Source organism: Saccoglossus kowalevskii, chromosome 13, assembly GCF_978046115.1.
Source record: "Saccoglossus kowalevskii chromosome 13, keSacKowa6.1, whole genome shotgun sequence".
In the NCBI taxonomy this organism is placed as follows: Eukaryota; Metazoa; Hemichordata; class Enteropneusta; family Harrimaniidae; genus Saccoglossus; species Saccoglossus kowalevskii.
The window spans coordinates 20810017-20828341 of NC_140653.1; the positions used below are offsets into that span (position 1 = coordinate 20810017).

Sequence of the window (18325 nt, forward strand, 5' to 3'; positions counted from 1 at the left end):
TTTTCTGAGTGGTCATACTTCCGTGGAGATAGAAGATTTGATCGCGTACCAGCGGGAGAAATTAGATCAATAGAGAGATCACCATCTCTACTGAAGTCAAGGAACATTTTCACCTGCACATGTTCTAGATAGTTGACTAAACAGAGGAACCATTGCCCTTACAGGGACCCATTTACTCCTGGAGAAGAGAATCAGAACTAAACACAGGAACCATTGCCCTTACAGGGACCCATTTACTCCTGGAGAAGAGAATCAGAACTAAACACAGGAACCATTACCCTTACAGGGACCCATTTACTCCTGGAGAAGAGAATCAGAACTAAACACAGGAACCATTTACTCCTGGAGAAGAGAATCAGAACTAAACACAGGAACCATTGCCCTTACAGGGACCCATTTACTCCTGGAGAAGAGAATCAGAACTAAACAGAGGAACCATTACCCTTACAGGGACCCATTTACTCCTGGAGAAGAGAATCAGAACTAAACACAGGAACCATTGCCCTTACAGGGACCCATTTACTCCAAGAGAAGAGAATCAGAACTAAACAGAGGAACCATTGCCCTTACAGGGACCCATTTACTCCTGGAGAAGAGAATCAGAACTAAACAGAGGAACCATTGCCCTTACAGGGACCCATTTACTCCTGGAGAAGAGAATCAGAACTAAACACAGGAACCATTACCCTTACAGGGACCCATTTACTCCTAGAGAAGAGAATCAGAACTAAACAGAGGAACCATTACCCTTACAGGGACCCATTTACTCCTGGAGAAGAGAATCAGAACTAAACAGAGGAACCATTGCCCTTACAGGGACCCATTTACTCCTGGAGAAGAGAATCAGAACTAAACAGAGGAACCATTGCCCTCACAGGGACCCATTTACTCCTGGAGAAGAGAATCAGAACTAAACAAAGGAACCATTGCCCTTACAGGGACCCATTTACTCCTGGAGAAGAGAATAAGAACTAAACACAGGAACCATTACCCTTACAGGGACCCATTTACTCCTAGAGAAGAGAATAAGAACTAAACACAGGAACCATTGCCTTTACAGGGACCCATTTACTCCTGGAGAAGAGAATAAGAACTAAACACAGGAACCATTGCCCTTACAGGGACCCATTTACTCCTGGAGAAGAGAATAAGAACTAAACACAGGAACCATTGCCCTTACAGGGACCCATTTACTCCTGGAGAAGAGAATCAGAACTAAATAGAGGAACCATTGCCCTTACAGGGACCCATTTACTCCTGGAGAAGAGAATCAGAGCTAAACACAGGAACCATTGCCCTTACAGGGACCCATTTACTCCTGGGTAGAGAGAATCAGAGATAAACACATAGCAACCATTACCCTACCATACACCCATTTACACTTGTGTGGAGAAAAGCACACAAGAAATAAGGTGCTTTACTTAAGGACACAACAACACAGAACAGGCAAGGTTTAGTAATACTCAATACATGAGTTCAGTGCCATCGTACTATGATACCTCATATGCAAGTTAGGCATGTAAAAAATTACCTGTATTGAATGATGATCCTTTGTTCTGAATCTCCAAAGTCCATGTTCCTTGTGCCTTCTCACCCCAAAAATGAGTTGTCATAGCAATCCAATTTTCGAATGCATTTTCTGAGTGGTCATACTTCCGTGGAGATAGAAGATTTGATCGCGTACCAGCGGGAGAAATTAGATCAATAGAGAGATCACCATCTCTACTGAAGTCAAGGAACATTTTCACCTGCACATGTTCTAGATAGTTGACTTTTTCAGTCTGTGTATCACAGAAATCTGTCGTCATGGTGACAATGATTTTTCCACTGCCAGAAATTTTTCTGAAAGAGCAATTTCATCATTATACACATTTAGTGTAATTAAACAAAAATTAAGTAATAGATATTCATAATATGCATTCAAAATGATTATTTATTTTGTTATTGAGAAAATTTGGGGAAAGGCAAGGTGGGTGGCACAATCAATTAGAGGGCACAACTTTTTGTGCACAATAATTATAAATGAATTGAATCATCATAATAATGGTCAGCATTTATCTTTGTTGCCTTGGTAACACAATGAGCATCCTCATGGTCACTGTCAAATCAACATTCAGACTGTCGACAGTCCCTCAGATATAATTTGTTTTGTTTTTTGTGCATTGTGATTGGTTAATCACTCTATGACCTCACTCCCCATTCTATCATAGATTTTGCATTACTGTTGAATTTCTTCACAATGTGTAATGGTGATCATTACAATCAACATTTACAACAGTGATTGAAAACAAAAATTAACCAATCAGATGACCATCAAAGAATATGGCTTTGGTAATCTTTCGAAACCACTGCCATAGCCATCTTTCGATGCCCAGAATTAATAATATATCTATGTAATTCAACATGTGTTCAGCACAATTCACAATTTCAGTTAATTATTCATAAACAAATATTTGTAGGATTAATCTTGAATTATCGTCTTACTTAGCAATGGTGTCTACTGGTGTTTCACATTCATTTTGAGTGGGAACTTCTTTCCATTTCTCGGCTAATCTCACCATGGCGCCAGCATCCATCAATCCAAAGCCATACCAGTGACTCACTGTAATATAAACAACCATGAATATCACATCAAATAAAACATAGTTGAACTCTGGTGACCTTGCCCTTTGTTGTATAATATAATTCCCTTTATCATAGTTTGTTTCAATACAAATATGCATTGTCATAATTAATTTTGAATACAAACAAGTTTTGGGGTTGAACCAACAGTGGGGAATCAGTCTACCGAATGTCCTTAAAAGATGTAAATATCTTACAAAAACATTGGTGCCTTATTTGTTTAATTATTTTAAGGGACATAATTTCCAGCTTTATTCAAAGTAATTCAGATATTTTAGTATAAAAACAAATGTCTCATTGCAAAAAAAAAAGTGATGCATTTAGATGTGAATAGATTCATAAAACATGCAAGATAACAGAAAAATTTAGCTGGCTTTAGTTCAAGTATTTTGTACAGGTGTCTGTCAAAAATGAATGATTCACTGAGACAAATGTGAACTGCCTCATTGTGTGACTACTGTATTATATGAAAAGTAAAAAAAAACACCCTTTATGAATAGCTATCATGTTGCAAGCTCTGCTTTGTATGCAAATCAACTTAAATAGTTGGTGTCCAGTGGAGGGAGAAGTCAACAGTACTGTTGCCTCCTGAGAATCTACATCTTCAAACACTGCAATCTCTGAAGTGCGTTTTTAAACTAGTATTATAAAAACTCTATCATTCTATTCTAATAGCTGAAACATATTCCTGTGAGTTTTTATTTGTCGAATGAACTGTTTGTCAAATACAGAATACATATATTTTAGAATAATTTTCTTTTTAAAATGTGGATGAAATGTTTTGCTTTTAATGTATTTTTTATGTATTGTTTTTGATTTGATAACTTTTGACTAAACAGATTTTCTATTAGCTTCAGATCTTGATCAAAGTTTGGCACCCAGTTCATAGCAGTGCTTATATTGATTTTCTGACATCTTGTTTTCTATAAAGATTTTATTGGTAGGTTTGCAAATGTGTATCAGACTGTGCAATCTCTCCATGAGTTGGTTTTGAAACCCAGTATGGGATTCTGAGATACATTACCAAGGATATTATTACAAGATAAATCATTTGCTTCATTGAACACATACAACAATGCATATTTCCACTGAGATCAGTGACCTTTGATGTGTATCACCAGTGATCAGTCAAGTAGAAACAGTCAAAATATTTTATCAGATTTTCTCAATTTTTGCATGATATTTTCATACAGGACATCTGTTGTTCAAACTCAGGGAAGACTTTATACTGATGAATAAGGTGACCAAGTTTGATAAAGTTTGGAATAGAATTAGTAAAGTTATTATGCACACAATAACAATTATTAACGACGACGACGACGACGACAACGCCGGACAAAATTTTTCCCTTAATATACCTTTCCCTTCCATCTTTGATGGTACGGGCAAGGTAAAAATAGAAGAAAAAAAACATAGTGTAACTATCACAACCTTACCTGTTGAAAATTTAGATACTGTGGAATACTTTATTTTCGCTGGAATTAATTTTCGCTGAAAAGGCTTTTTGGGCATTTTGTATGGAATTTATTTTTACTGATTTTTGATGAGTTTAATGTGAAATATAGGAAAAAAAGTATATTCGCTGAATTTTATATTCACGGTATCAACCCTTCAGCAACAATAGCGAAAATAAATTCCAAGCAAAAATAAAGTATTCTACAGTATTAGATAACAAATAAGAATTCAGGACGGATACAAACAGGACTGGTTGGTATTATTCACATTGGAGATTTTCTGAAGTTATAAAAATTATATAAATATATTCTTGGGTATGTATAAATTTATCACAGGTTCTACAAATTACAAACTCTGGATCATTTTATAATAGCTGAAATTTATGTGAAATTCATTGAAAATTGAATTCTTGTTGACAGATTTAATTACTTACACTGATTGGTCAATAATCATTTGAGCACAAGAGGCAACTTTTGCCACCTTCTACAAAATAAAACCCACATCATTTTCCCCCCCAAATTGTTATCATAATCTGCAGTAAATATGAAATTGTGTCCATTTGGTCCAAAATAATCGAACAAATTATATAAAAAAAAAAAATTTTATCGGCAAAATGATTGCAAAAAATTTGGCGAGAAAAATCATGGTGCTCAGAGGGTTAAATAAAATTAGATTCCTAAAGAAAACATTAATTGAATTTATTACTGATTTTTGCACTTTTGAGAAAATGTTAATAAAGCAGCAGTTTTAATTTAATAATCTACCGTATTTGTCTTCAGTTAAGCGCCACCTTCATTTAGGCGCCAGTGCCACAAAAACTTTGTATTTTACACCTCAATTAAGCGCCAGACAAAGTTGAAATTTTGGCACGTAATAATCGTGAATTGGGCGCCGGCGGATCGACTACCGGTTACCGGTTCGTAGCGATGGACGCGATCGCGGAAGTCCCTCGCTGTTACTGTTCGAATGGCTTTTATGTAAAAAAAATTGGTTTTGTTTCTAACAATTTTTAAGAAATCGGTCTATAGTCTCTTGAAACATGTCTTTTTAGTCTACTGTAGAAAATATCAGCGTGGTTTTTAATTTCGCAGTAAGTCCATATAAACGAAATTAAAACAACGCGAAAATGTTCTGTTTCAAATGCGCTGTTGTCACAGTAAACAGTGTTAAATTATTCTTTAAATGCTCAGTTTACTTTCCAAAAATAACTAATTTCTTGATTTGAAAAAAAAAATCATGCCGTTTTTCCCACCAAAATCAAAGCCAAAATATCGCAAACATCGGCAAATCACTTCCGCATTGCGTTCATACATTATTTAAATGAGCTATGGTAATTTGATCACGTTGGCATCATCCAGCATTTTGATTGGTTAATTAACGACTTGACCTATCAGGTCAAAAAACGCGTTCCAGGTCAAGTCCTAGACAGGAAGCATGGCAGACATCGAATCGCGCCGAGCGTTTACATGCGACCAGAATCATTCGCTTACGATGAAATTAAGTTGAATTTTACTTGCATTTTATTTTTTGTACGTTATTACAACTACTACTGAGTAATAATCGTAACCGTGGAATGCAGCATGACCGGATTTTGCTACCGTGATCATTGACTACTAAGCGTTGAATTTGTGTTTGTTTTATTTTTCTGTTGATTGTACGGCAAACTGTGAATGTTTTCTAAAGAATGATATTTTTTGTATAACTTTCTAAACTGTCTGAAAACGGGTCATTTACTCAGTATTTAAAATAAAGGCTACAGTGACTAAGCGTCAGACTGTAATGTAAAATATTGTCAATAATCTATCACCAGAATGGAGCAAAAACAATGGCTTGTAACACAGTTACCGGTACTAGAACTTGAAGTGCTTGAAATAAGCGCCATTTGAAACAAAGTTGCTCAAATTTAACCACAAATAAGCGCCACCATGACATGAAAGTGTAACAAAGTGGCGCCTAATTGAAGACAAATACGGTACTCAGTAAGTAATGCAACAGAAAATAAAGAATATCTCGTACATTTTATTGGAGTAAACTGCTCAATTTTAATTCAGAATTTTCACTACATGTATTTCAAAATGTGAGTGAATTTGAGAAAATTTATGAAAATTTTATAGTAGTCAAAGAGACTTCCTTTAGTGTAATTTTTACGGCTACATTATTTCACGATTTTTCCTGACCAGTGAAATTCACGGAAATTTGTCTCATGAAGTAAATCGGTTTATATATAGTACCAGTAGATTACAGCAACAATGTCTTCAATTTTTGGGTTTATGTGTAGAGAGGACAGAAGATAGATCAGTAGAGTTGTATAATAAATGTTATTCAGAGAGTGGTCATTAGGTCTCACCTTCATAACCAGCACCGTTGGTTACCCAACCAGGGTCTTTATCGATCAAATTACCTCGTCTTGATGTCATGACAACGATATGCTGTACATCTCGCCAAGTCAACGCAGAACTGAGAAAATTTAAATATGTGAAATGTTTTTAGTCAATTTGATTTCCAAATATAAATGTTTTATTTATTTTTATTTGAAGATTATGCTTTTAATTTTTTTTATTGTTTCTGAAATTGACAAAAAAAAATAAATTAAAAACTGAAATACACAATGGCATAAATATATTTCGTGGACCTAATACAGATTACTAGTATTTGAAATCAAAATGATAAAAATTAACTAATTCCAACAAAAAAGTAAAGGCTTGTGTGAAGTACTGCAGGGCAAACAAATATTCTTGTCTTTAGTGTTCTTTTATTTCCGTTGAATTCTAAAATCAGCATGTTTTCTAACTATGAACATATTTCTATTGCTGAATAACAATTACAAATATTCAAATTGGTTACCATATTTCTTATACAATCTTAGAGTCGCATGAAATTCACTTCTCAATAATAAAGAGTCATAATACAAACACATAAGCGTGCAATAGCAATCATTGTATATCCTGCATTTATCACATAGATACAAATGGTCTCACTCATTAGTGGCTGCAAGCCATGAAAAAACTTTTTTACTAAAACTTACTTAGCTTCCAATACCAATGCTATCAGGCCAGCTGCAAGTGGTGCTGAAGCAGATGTACCAGTATGGCTATCTGTACACTCATGTTGGAGATCTGTTGAACTCTATCAAGAATGAAAACACGGTGAAGATTCGTACGGTATTGTGCATGTATCGGTGAAAGAAATAGTCATGGTTTTTTAGAGATTTGTATATACTTTGAATATGTATAGCAAATAACTTTTTACTTGAAAGAAGACACTTTTGATGAACTTAATTGTTACATCGGTTGCGGCTTTGATATCCTTGCTTTGAGTATGTGAGTTTATTGTGAGTTATTTCAATGATAATGTCATTCCATTATAGTTTAATAAAATATGACATATTTTGGTCATAACACGCCTATGTCATTTACATAATCACATGCACTTCAAATAAATCGAATACAGTAAACCACTTTTCACATTGCTGTATTTGCCCTATTAGAATCGTATCTCCAACACAAGCACATATAAACCAAATAATTATAAAATACTCATGTTATAATAATACGTACGGTTAATAACAAAAAGTTACAATATTCTGTTGCCAGGCATTTTTGTTCTCCCCCTCATTCAGATTAATGGTAATAAATATACTCGCCACATCACAAAACAACGTGTGATATTTAAATTAGGCACATTAACTCCAACTGGGATCACTTTTGATTTCAATGCTTTTCCCTTATGCTAACTTTCAGGCTCTCTATTTTCGATTGGTCCCTTGATTTAGTTGAGCAGTTTTTAGAGGGCATCAGACTCTCACATTTTTGCTGTCATTGATAAATGATTCTGACCTGAAACGTCTGGTTATTGCTATTTTCTTTCCTATGTGTCGCCCAATTTTCTTGTTTGGGTTATATTTTGTATTTCAGTTATTGCTTAGGCGCACATCGCAGTCATTTTGATGTCTATTTGTATCCTGACAACTGAACCTATATTTAGACCACTGTGTCAACGTGCCTGGCCAAGATTTATAAAGAGTAACTGCTAAGTGTTTTCACTGATCTTCAACTTTGTGACCCAGATCCAGACTGTGGTCCATTTCTGTCACTGATTCAGATCAAGGTCATGACCTAGCATTACAATCTAAGCTAATCATTTATTCTGAACATGCTCAGTTGTTCTGTCACAGTCAGTGTTGTTGGGAGAGGTAATTTTGGATGAAAATCAAGAAAAAGACCCACGTAGGATTTTCAGATCTGGAAAAAAAAAATTATGTGCATATTCAACAGAGACCTGCCAAGTTTCATCGATATCTGGTGCAGAATTTCTGAGAAAATGTTAGAGATGTAAAGGAAACATCACAGACGGAAACCGGAAATAAGAAATTACGCTGCGCCTGAAACGGGGACTAAAAAGTAGATTTGCTGTATACTGAATCATTTAAATATGACTTATTTTGACCATAGATACACATCTTTAATTTACATAAGCGCATACATTACTGATAGAGCAAATACAGAATGTGAATATCTACACATCATATTGTTTTTCATTGGTGGAATTACTTACGATTTGACTCCCTCCTTGTTCACCACTGCTATAGGTGGTAGCTAATGTAGACGAGCATTGCTCCAAATACCACGGTATATTTCCAAACTCATCAACACTGCTAATACTCATAGTATAGATAGAGTCCTGGTATCCATCACAGTTACAATTATCAGAATTGTGACCACCATTTCCTGATGCCCACACAAAGATATTACCTTTGCCGCCACGCCCCTACAGAAAAAAAGAAGGCATCATTTTGATGATATTGATTTAATCATTGCACATGAGAAGAAAATTGGGAAAATTATAATTGTGTGAGCCAATTAAAAAGAATGAGCTCGTCAAATCATTAGTAACAATCACAGTGGAAGTCAATGTTTTAAAAAACTGTTAACAATCAGTTAGTTCACAGCTTGGTACGATGAATCACAGAATGATACCTCTGTCACACCATCCTTGAATGCCTTTTTAGCTAAGTTTCCTGGTCCATCGACAGTTCTTCCATCATCGTCTGGACCCCAACTTGCACTATAAATATCAATGTGTTGCTTGTTGAAGCTGAGTGATGCAGCTTCCACGGCATCAGTTACTACTCCGTCCAACATACGAATACCTGAGTAAAATAACATTACAACACAGTTGTGGATTGGTAAAACAGAGACTGCTCTTAGTATATACAAGTATAGTAATATTCGTTTAATTTGCTTTGAACAATTTTAGACATGAAAATTGGCTTAACAGGAAAGCACAGTTAAAGTGTCCTACAAGTATATATACAAAACATTTCTTGAAAGAGAAAAGATTACCTCCAATCTTTGAATCATACGCAACCCCCACACCGCATACATCATTGTTAGCTTTCATAGCAACTTCACCAGCACATCGAGTACCATGCCTTCAAAATCAAGCAAAAGGCAAAAAGTTAAAGACAAGCAGCCTCTCGAGCGATGTTATGGCAGATATTACGAAGCCCATCTTGTCGGGAAAAATAACCCTGCGTTGATAAAAATGGTCTCAGAAAATGTTTAGAAAAAATAATGTTTCGCGTTGACCAAATATAATCATGCAAAGTATAAATTAAAAGTGTTTTAATACATTGGTGAGAGGTCGCATCACTAAGAAGGAAAAGCAAGCCAAAGTCGAAACTGGGTGCATCATGGACATGACACAACACACGCTGCGACAACTGAGTGATCAGCGACATCATTTTGGGACACAATTGAACTGAAGTACTTTTTTGCGAAACTTGCTGCGCGGCGATGCTGACATCAAGTGTGTGTTGACCGAATTTTGACCCCAAGTCACGAGCTGAACTGGCACGTTACCTTAGCAACCTTTTTTTTTTTTCGTGCCCCGCGTCAAACTAGTAAAATCGTTATTATATCTGAAGGTACTGTAATTACGCAACTTGTATGCAACTCTGTACTGGCTTGAATATATCAACTTGAACGTCATTTACTTAGTGTACTGCTTTTCTAATCACGCAAATTTGTTTACAATATTGTACCGGCTCTGTACTTCGTTATGTATTGCTTTCATGATAATTATTTTTTTTTACACTATTGTTAGGGCACTGACCCAGGGTATTGGGTCTGTGAATATTTCAATATCACCGACTTATGTGTTGCATTCATAATAATTACGCAAACATAAACATACCATACGTCAAATAAAATTTTACTATAATATAATAAATTCTGGGCAGCGGACTTCGATCGCATTATTCACGTACATTTCGACTGAACTCTAATAACCACGCGTTTGAATTACGTGCGGCACTGGGCAATGACATCCAGAGTTCGTGCACTGATATTTAAATTCGGGCCACCCAGCTTGACGCAAATCAATATAGTTCATTTGTTCAAAGAATCTTTCAACTCTCACAAATACCATGAACGCGAAGAGTTAACTGGGGGTTAAATGAAAGAGAACGTCTTTTTTGGAGAAAAAACACGTCAGTACAAGATTATGTGTACAAGGTTAGATTTATAGAACATGACCGCTTAACTCTGTTTTTTACTGAATCCGGTATAATGAAAATGTGACACGAGGTCAATCGCCCGACCAATCAAAAATGTCAATTTACGCACCATAGGGCGGTTCACTTAAATGACGTAATAGAATAATGGCAGGCACATGGTCGATGCAACCCTGTGGACCAGCGACGAAAAAGCCCTGTACTAAGCTTTCCATCACGGAAATTCGTAATCGATGTGCTGACCGATGGATATTTATCGACTAAGTAATAATCTTGCCCAACATCTGTAGTGTCGTGAGGGAATGATTTTTTTCACATCAAATCTTTACCGAACCTAAACTGCTTGCTAACTGAAAGGCTGTGATGACGGAGATCATCTGCGATTGCGGCGACACCAAGTACTGATAACATAAAATTATATGTATATTTTTAATGTCTTCATGCAATATATTCTGAGTTATCCACTTTATTCTGGCCCACAAATAGGATACAATTTTAAACATGTTTTTGAACGGCGCGAATTAAAAGGATACATTTAAAAATTAGTGTTCGAAAATAAAATGGGTGCGCAAACTAATAGAGACCGCGAATTAATCAAGTTTTTACGGTAGTACTTATATATGTAATATCAAAGCAATTGGACTTGCATTTTTTAACAAGAAGTCAAAAATATCACTTTTTACCAAAAATGACAAAAATATTCACCAAAATTAGAGAATTAAAGATATCATTACAAAATGAACAAATCTGAGAGAGGTCTACATGTAGTACTTATATATGTAATATCAAAGCAATTGGACCTGCGGTTATTAACAAGAAGTCGAAAATATCACTTTTTACCAAAAATGACAAAACTATTCACCAAAATTAGAGAATTGAAGATATGATCATGAAATGAACAAATCTGAGAGAGGGTTACCCAAGGTACAAATACACCAAGTATCAAAGCATTCAGGCTTGTAGTTTTCAAGAAGAAGTCGAAAAAGTAAAACATTGACACGGACGACAACGAACAATCACTCATATGATAAGCTCCGCTCGACAAAGTCGACAGCGGAGCTAAAAAATGAAATTAATTACACGATAGACTGTAGAGAAGATCTCATTTTATACATTTAAGTCTTTCCCTGTTTTGTTTACATTTGTTATTTAAAATTGACACCTTTAATTCTAAAATCACATTACCACTGACTAAAATTCACTCTAATTATTCAACCACTCAAATTTAATATTTCTTCTGAGAGTTCAGACCCTTATTTGTAATGGATGGATTATGTTACATCTTAGACTTACTTATTTTCATTGGAATATGTGAATCTTGGCTTAGGATCAGAATCATTATCGTTGATATCCGTACTTGCTTCTCTATCCTAAAATATGAAAACGTACATATAGATTTCATGCCAAACACTATTTATTTTTAAATCTACAGTCAAACTTGTAAGTGACCACAGCTATATAAAGACCTCCTGCCTATAGTGACCACTTTTATGCAGTCCTAAGGCATAACGTATGAGCAACCTGCATATAAGATTATAGTGCCTATAGTGACCAAAATAATAATCAGCATTCTAGTTATAAAACAATTTTAATAAGTCAAACTTATTTGATTTTGATCCACTCAAACTACGGTAATGTGTACCAGTACCATTTGATTATTCTCTGGATAAATATATGTCTGAATTGGCGATCCATTAAAAATAATATAACCTTCGTATAAAAACCATTTTAACGTCCTGAGGGTGGTCGCTATACACAGGTTTGACTGTACCTTAATGAATTTCAGAATTTATATTATTAATTTTCAAATTCCAAATGGTAATTTTATACCCACATATTAATTGATGTTGTCATGCAACAATATTTTATTTATCTAAATATTTCTTTACCTTCTTAACAAATTTTGCACGTTTCATAATAAATGACAAGACAATCGAACATGAATGGGAAAAATACAACAGATACCTTTTGACACAAACAATTTACAAAACTACATTATGACAAACATGTTTTGGTAATAATCTACTGAGTCAAAGGTCACTACATCACATGGTTGCTTTCCTCCAATCACAGTGGTCGTGTCATACTTACATAGTTATCAACTAGATCAGGATGATCTGTCTCCAGTCCATCGTCTAATATGCTCACCACAATATTTTTACCGGTATAACCTAAATCCCATGCCTCTATAACATTCATGTTCAAATCATCATCTCGATTCTGTGAAATGATGAAAGTAAGTAAGTTTTTGTTTTCATGTGTTTAATATAAGACATAGCAAATAAAAACAAAGTTACCAAGTGAAAGTAAAGCAACTTGAGGTGCATGTTGATGTCAAAGCACTTGGTAAAAATATTTAAAAGGTAATTAAAGTATATTTTAGAAATGATGAATTGTTGGGGATTTGTGATTTGTTTTCATCATTATACCAAGTCCTTACATAGCATCACGTATTGTATCAAACTTAGTCTTTTTACCAGCAATGAGCCAATCAATCAAAACATGATCAATAAATCATTCTGCAAGTGACTGCCTCTCTGAATCAGGCGTCAAAAAACTGACATGCATCACCATGTACAATTTGTTGTCATTCTTGGGGACAAAATACCCACCATTTTCCCTGAAAGGATCGAGTTACACTTGATTCTCTATACTAATGTTGAATGAAATTAGACAAAAGATGTTCAAAAAATAATTCACAAAAACAAAATGGCTGCCAGTTGGTCATTTTGTACCATAAAAAATGATGTGCATTGGTTTATGTTTGCAAGCCAAAAAAGTGCTAGTGTATACTATTAAAACAACAGGGACTGTTGAACCATTTTATGTTTTTTTTGTTATTGGTTAGTTGTTAGCTTATATTGTACAGGAACATGTACATGTCTCCATAAACTTTCGCTGGTTCAAAAAAAAAAAAAAAAAAAAAAACTTATGTACATGTTTTTCCCTTAGACATGTACATTTTGTTTAAATAAAAATGTACAGTACCGGTAATATAATGAGTAATATTCTAATCATTCAATATCAAATCAAATGTGATTTTTGGCTGATAAGAGCTATCATTGGTGATGTTATAGAGCAAATATATTACCATAAATGGATTTAGAGCTACCGGGTAAAATTCATCATTTCTTCTACTGTTTTTGTTACAATCAATTTGTGCACAATAAAATAAAGACACTTAGGAAATAACACAATATTAAGTTTTATCTGAATAGACAAGTAAAAGTGGACTTCTGGCATTCAAATGATTAATTCCTTTATTTGATGCTGAAGTCAACTTTTACTTGTCTATTCAGATAAAACTTAATAATTCACCTGCAAAATTATTTCCATACTTTTTCAAATCTTTCGGGAAATTATGTCCATTTAGTGAAAAAATTAATGGAGATTTTATTGAAAAATATAAAATACAGAGATAATATACAAAATGATAAATCAAATTTTGGCAGTCAAAATTATGGTATTTAAAGCACTTACATGTATATGCCAATATTGATGTCACAAAGTTGAGTTATATAAAACAAAAAACAAAAAAAACTACCTTACAATTATTTGCTTTGAGATACTAATAGTTATAGGGATTATTTATAATAGTAGACTTCTTGCAGGGATATTTTCTCTTCGCTGCGAGTCAATGTTTATATAATCTGAATTCCAGTGGAGATATATTGAGAAACTGTCTAGTTAATATAAATGTTGGCATGGTTACACTATCTTTATACAGGAAATTCACTAAGAATGCTACTGAGTATTCCATAATGTGTTTATTATCCACATTGTTCACACAATATCTATAATAGCGACAAACATATTTATAACTGTTTTGGCATTGAAAAAACATGTTGCAAGGGCATTTACTTGAGTCACAAAAAATCACTGAAAAGCCAGAGTAAGGACATGTACTGCAGTTTAGGTTATTGCTAGATTTTTATCCATGGCGTTTCTGATGCATGTTTAGAAAAGAAAATTTCAGGTGATCCATTTTTTTCTCCATTTTTTCTGTACCGTAATTATGACATGGACCAAAAATAATAATAATAGTACGAAGTATGTGGCATATAATTTTTTAATTGATCCAAAAAAAAAAGTTTAATCAAGGCAATAGGTGATACAGGCTGGGTGATATTCCATTCACTGCAAGATGCATAATGCAGGAAAGGCATGGATCAAACCGAACACTGTTGCAAAAATTGAGTGATTTGATTTTGAACTTGAATTGTTTTTTTTTATAGGTCAACGTCGAAATGTTGATCTTTTATTAGAAAATATGGCGTTGATATACTTCACCAAAATTGAAGTTCAGCAACACTCTCCACACAAGATAGCGCTTCTTCAAATCAACTCAGCCACAGCTTAATTATGCATGTATGCAAATCAAAGGTCATTGGTATGGTAAAACCTGAACTATATTTAAATATGGTGGAGTCCGTGGGAACTTTAAAAGGTATTCTGACGCGAAATTGAAACCAAAACAGATGGAAGTTATGGGAAAAGTATGGGAAGAAAAAGATTTACCGTAATAGTTTCCTTGCCAACTGGGTACGTCTTGAATAATATGTGGCAAATCATAGCGTAAAAAGTCATGTGTGGCAGAGGTGTTAGCCTGCCTACGCTAAGAACTCTGGGATAAGAGAGTGCATTGGTCTAATGCAACCAAAATATGAAAGGAATGTACATATAAACAAGCAGCCTGTCGGCTGAGATAGCTCCGCTGTTAGCAATGCACATGGCAATTAAAGAACAGAAGATATCATTAGAAAATGAACAAATTTGAGAGAGGTCCACATGTAGTACCTATATGTATAATATATCAAAGCAATTGGACTTGCGGTTTTCAACAAGAAGTCGAAAATATCACTTTTTACCAAAAATTACAAAAATATTTATCAAAATTAGAGAATTAAAGATATCATCATGAAATGAACAAATCTGAGAGAGGTCCACATGTAGTACCTATATATGTAATATCAAAGCAATTGGACTTGTGGTTTTTAACAAGAAGTTAAAAATATCACTTTTTACCAAAAATTACAAAAATATTCACCGAAATTAGAGAATTAAAGATATCATTACAAAATGAACAAATCTGAGAGAGGTCCACATGTAGTACCTATATATGTAATATCAAAGCAATTGGACTTGCGGTTTTCAACAAGAAGTCGAAAATATCACTTTTTACCAAAAATTACAAAAATATTCACCAAAATTAGAGAATTAAAGATATCATTACAAAATGAACAAATCTGAGAGAGGTCCACATGTAGTACCTATATATGTAATATCAAAGCAATTGGACTTGTGGTTTTCAACAAGAGGTCGAAAATATCACTTTTTACCAAAAATTACAAAAATATTCACCAAAATTAGAGAATTGAAGATATCATTACAAAATGAACAAATCTGAGAGAGGTCGACATGTAGTACCTATATACGTAAATATCAAAGCAATTGGACTTGCGGTTTTCAACAAGAAGTCGAAAATATCACTTTTTACCAAAAATGACAAAAATATTCACCAAAATTAGAGAATTAAAGATATCATTACAAAATGAACAAATCTGAGAGAGGTCCAAATGTAGTACCTATATATGTAATATCAAAGCAATTGCACTTGCGGTTTTCAACAAGAAGTCGAAAATATCACTTTTTACTAAAAATGACAAAAATATTCACCAAAATTAGAGAATTGAAGATATCATCATGAAATGAACAAATCTGAGAGAGGTCTACCCAAGGTACATATACACCAAGTATCAAAGCATTCAGGCTTGTAGTTTTCAAGAAGAAGTCGAAAAAGTAAAACATTGACACGGACGACGGACGACGACGACGGACGACGACGACGGACAATCACTCATATGATAAGCTCCGCTCGACAAAGTCGACAGCGGAGCTAAAAATTAGGAGTTGACTTACCAAGTACCATTGTCTGCCCCATCTGGGATCAGTAAACCTATTGTCATTATCTCTTTTAACTCGAGTCAATTCTTTCTGCTGTTCTATCCAATGTACCTAGTATTAAGTAATAAATAAAACTTATGAGCAATGAATGAACAAATGAATAAGGAAGGGAAGGGGTAACTTAAAGAGCGGTAGTCGTCGCGAAGGTGTCACCAGCGGTAATTAGTGCGAGTTGTGCCCAGGTCAAACCTCATACTTGTGATTTCCATTAGAAAAGCACATTGGATTATGGGAAAATCAATATTTATCAACACAAATGTCGCACATGTGCAGCGCGATAACCACCACCCTTTAAAAAAGAAAGGGACAGACTTTTTGAATCAATGGTACAGATCTTTTCAAGTAGCTTCTGATATTTTCCAGAATAAGTATCCTGAACAATAATCGTACTATGAGGTTATTACGAGGATACCTGCACAAAGACAGTACAGCTGCAGTATCGACCGACGTACTTTATTTTCACTTGTTTATTTTCATTGTTTTAACTGAAAAGATGATCCAGAAAATATATAGGAAAGGTAAACTTCACCCAAAATATCTTTTCATAAAAAAATAATTGCAGCTAAAATACCGGTAATATATTTTACAGTATTCTACCTGTCATTTAGGTTAGTGTATATGTTAGTAATAGAACAATCATGGTAAGTACATATTCATTAAACAAAACATTTTTCAGATATTTCATTTTCTTTTCAGAATGACATCACAAATAATGGATAAGATATTTGAGTAACTGATGATCATTTTCTCAAAATTATTTAAGGTGTGTAATTCAACTTAATTATCAGCAACAAATGTCACATAATTACATGCAAAATATTAGTGGGGATGAAGCTATAGTTCAATTAACGGGACATCGATTATCAAAACCAAGGCACAGAAAGTCATTCATAACTGGTGCTGATTCCTCATCCCCCTTAAGGTAGCGAGAAGGGTTTTGTGACGTTTTCGAATAAATCATTCTCTGTCTGTTGTCTTGTTCAGAAGAGTAATTTAGCTTATATATTTCAAAAGACTAAGTATAGAGGTACAAGTTCGCACAAACTGGACAGTCATTGTTTACATAATTATCATGTGACATCAAAAATGGCGAATCTTGTAAAAATGACTAAGTCCTCGATTGCGAGAGCACACTGCGGAATTTCCTGGTGAAATTTACGTCATGCCTTGTCCGTAATCAAGTCCATTGAAATGCGTCTCCGATAATCAAAAGACCTATTATTCCGATTTCTATGCAGGTTTGTTTTTTTGTCCTCAAATTATTTCATACTTGGCACCTTTAACAGACTATTATTCTGTGACAAAGCATTTTCTTTAAAAACCCAGACATATTCGCACCATCATTATCTTTTGAACGATAACTGCGAGTTTGAATGTCCTAGTCCGAATGCACTTGATTTGGCGGCGGTCCCGATGAGTCGTACTCAATCGAAACTTCAATTCAAGAAAAACGCGAAAAACAGTCTTGGTTAATAAAACACTGTAGATTTGCTGCATTATTATAAATATACACTAAAAATGGCCAAACATGTTAACCACTGATATCATAGAGCTCATAAAGAGTGTTAGATAATGAATAATTTCAAACTCAAGCGTGAAAAATGAAGAAAACTGCTGGCATTTGAGTCCCCACTCCAGGAACGTTCGGGTTTCCATTGTTATGCAAACATTACTTACTTACATTACCCTGAGTCAGTTATACTTGCAATGATTGACAGCCCTTTAGAAACCCCACATGTCTTGCTGCTACTGCACATAACAATGTGTAAA

The 18325-nt window shown here is 34.4% G+C and overlaps 1 protein-coding gene across 1 annotated transcript in view; it reads right to left on the reverse strand.

Annotated features, from left to right (window-relative positions):
• The window catches only part of LOC102810404 (proprotein convertase subtilisin/kexin type 5-like), a 79824-nt gene that overhangs the window by 56348 nt on the left and 5151 nt on the right, over positions 1 to 18325 (reverse strand). The window contains exons 3-12 of the mRNA XM_085507046.1: positions 16511 to 16606; positions 12683 to 12811; positions 11885 to 11961; positions 9420 to 9508; positions 9054 to 9226; positions 8632 to 8844; positions 7103 to 7203; positions 6425 to 6534; positions 2485 to 2602; positions 1532 to 1842 (exon numbers count right to left, since the gene is read on the reverse strand). Of these exons, the coding sequence (XP_085363172.1) occupies positions 1532 to 1842; positions 2485 to 2602; positions 6425 to 6534; positions 7103 to 7203; positions 8632 to 8844; positions 9054 to 9226; positions 9420 to 9508; positions 11885 to 11961; positions 12683 to 12811; positions 16511 to 16606 (1417 nt within the window). The remainder of the gene's footprint in view (positions 1 to 1531; positions 1843 to 2484; positions 2603 to 6424; positions 6535 to 7102; positions 7204 to 8631; positions 8845 to 9053; positions 9227 to 9419; positions 9509 to 11884; positions 11962 to 12682; positions 12812 to 16510; positions 16607 to 18325) is intronic.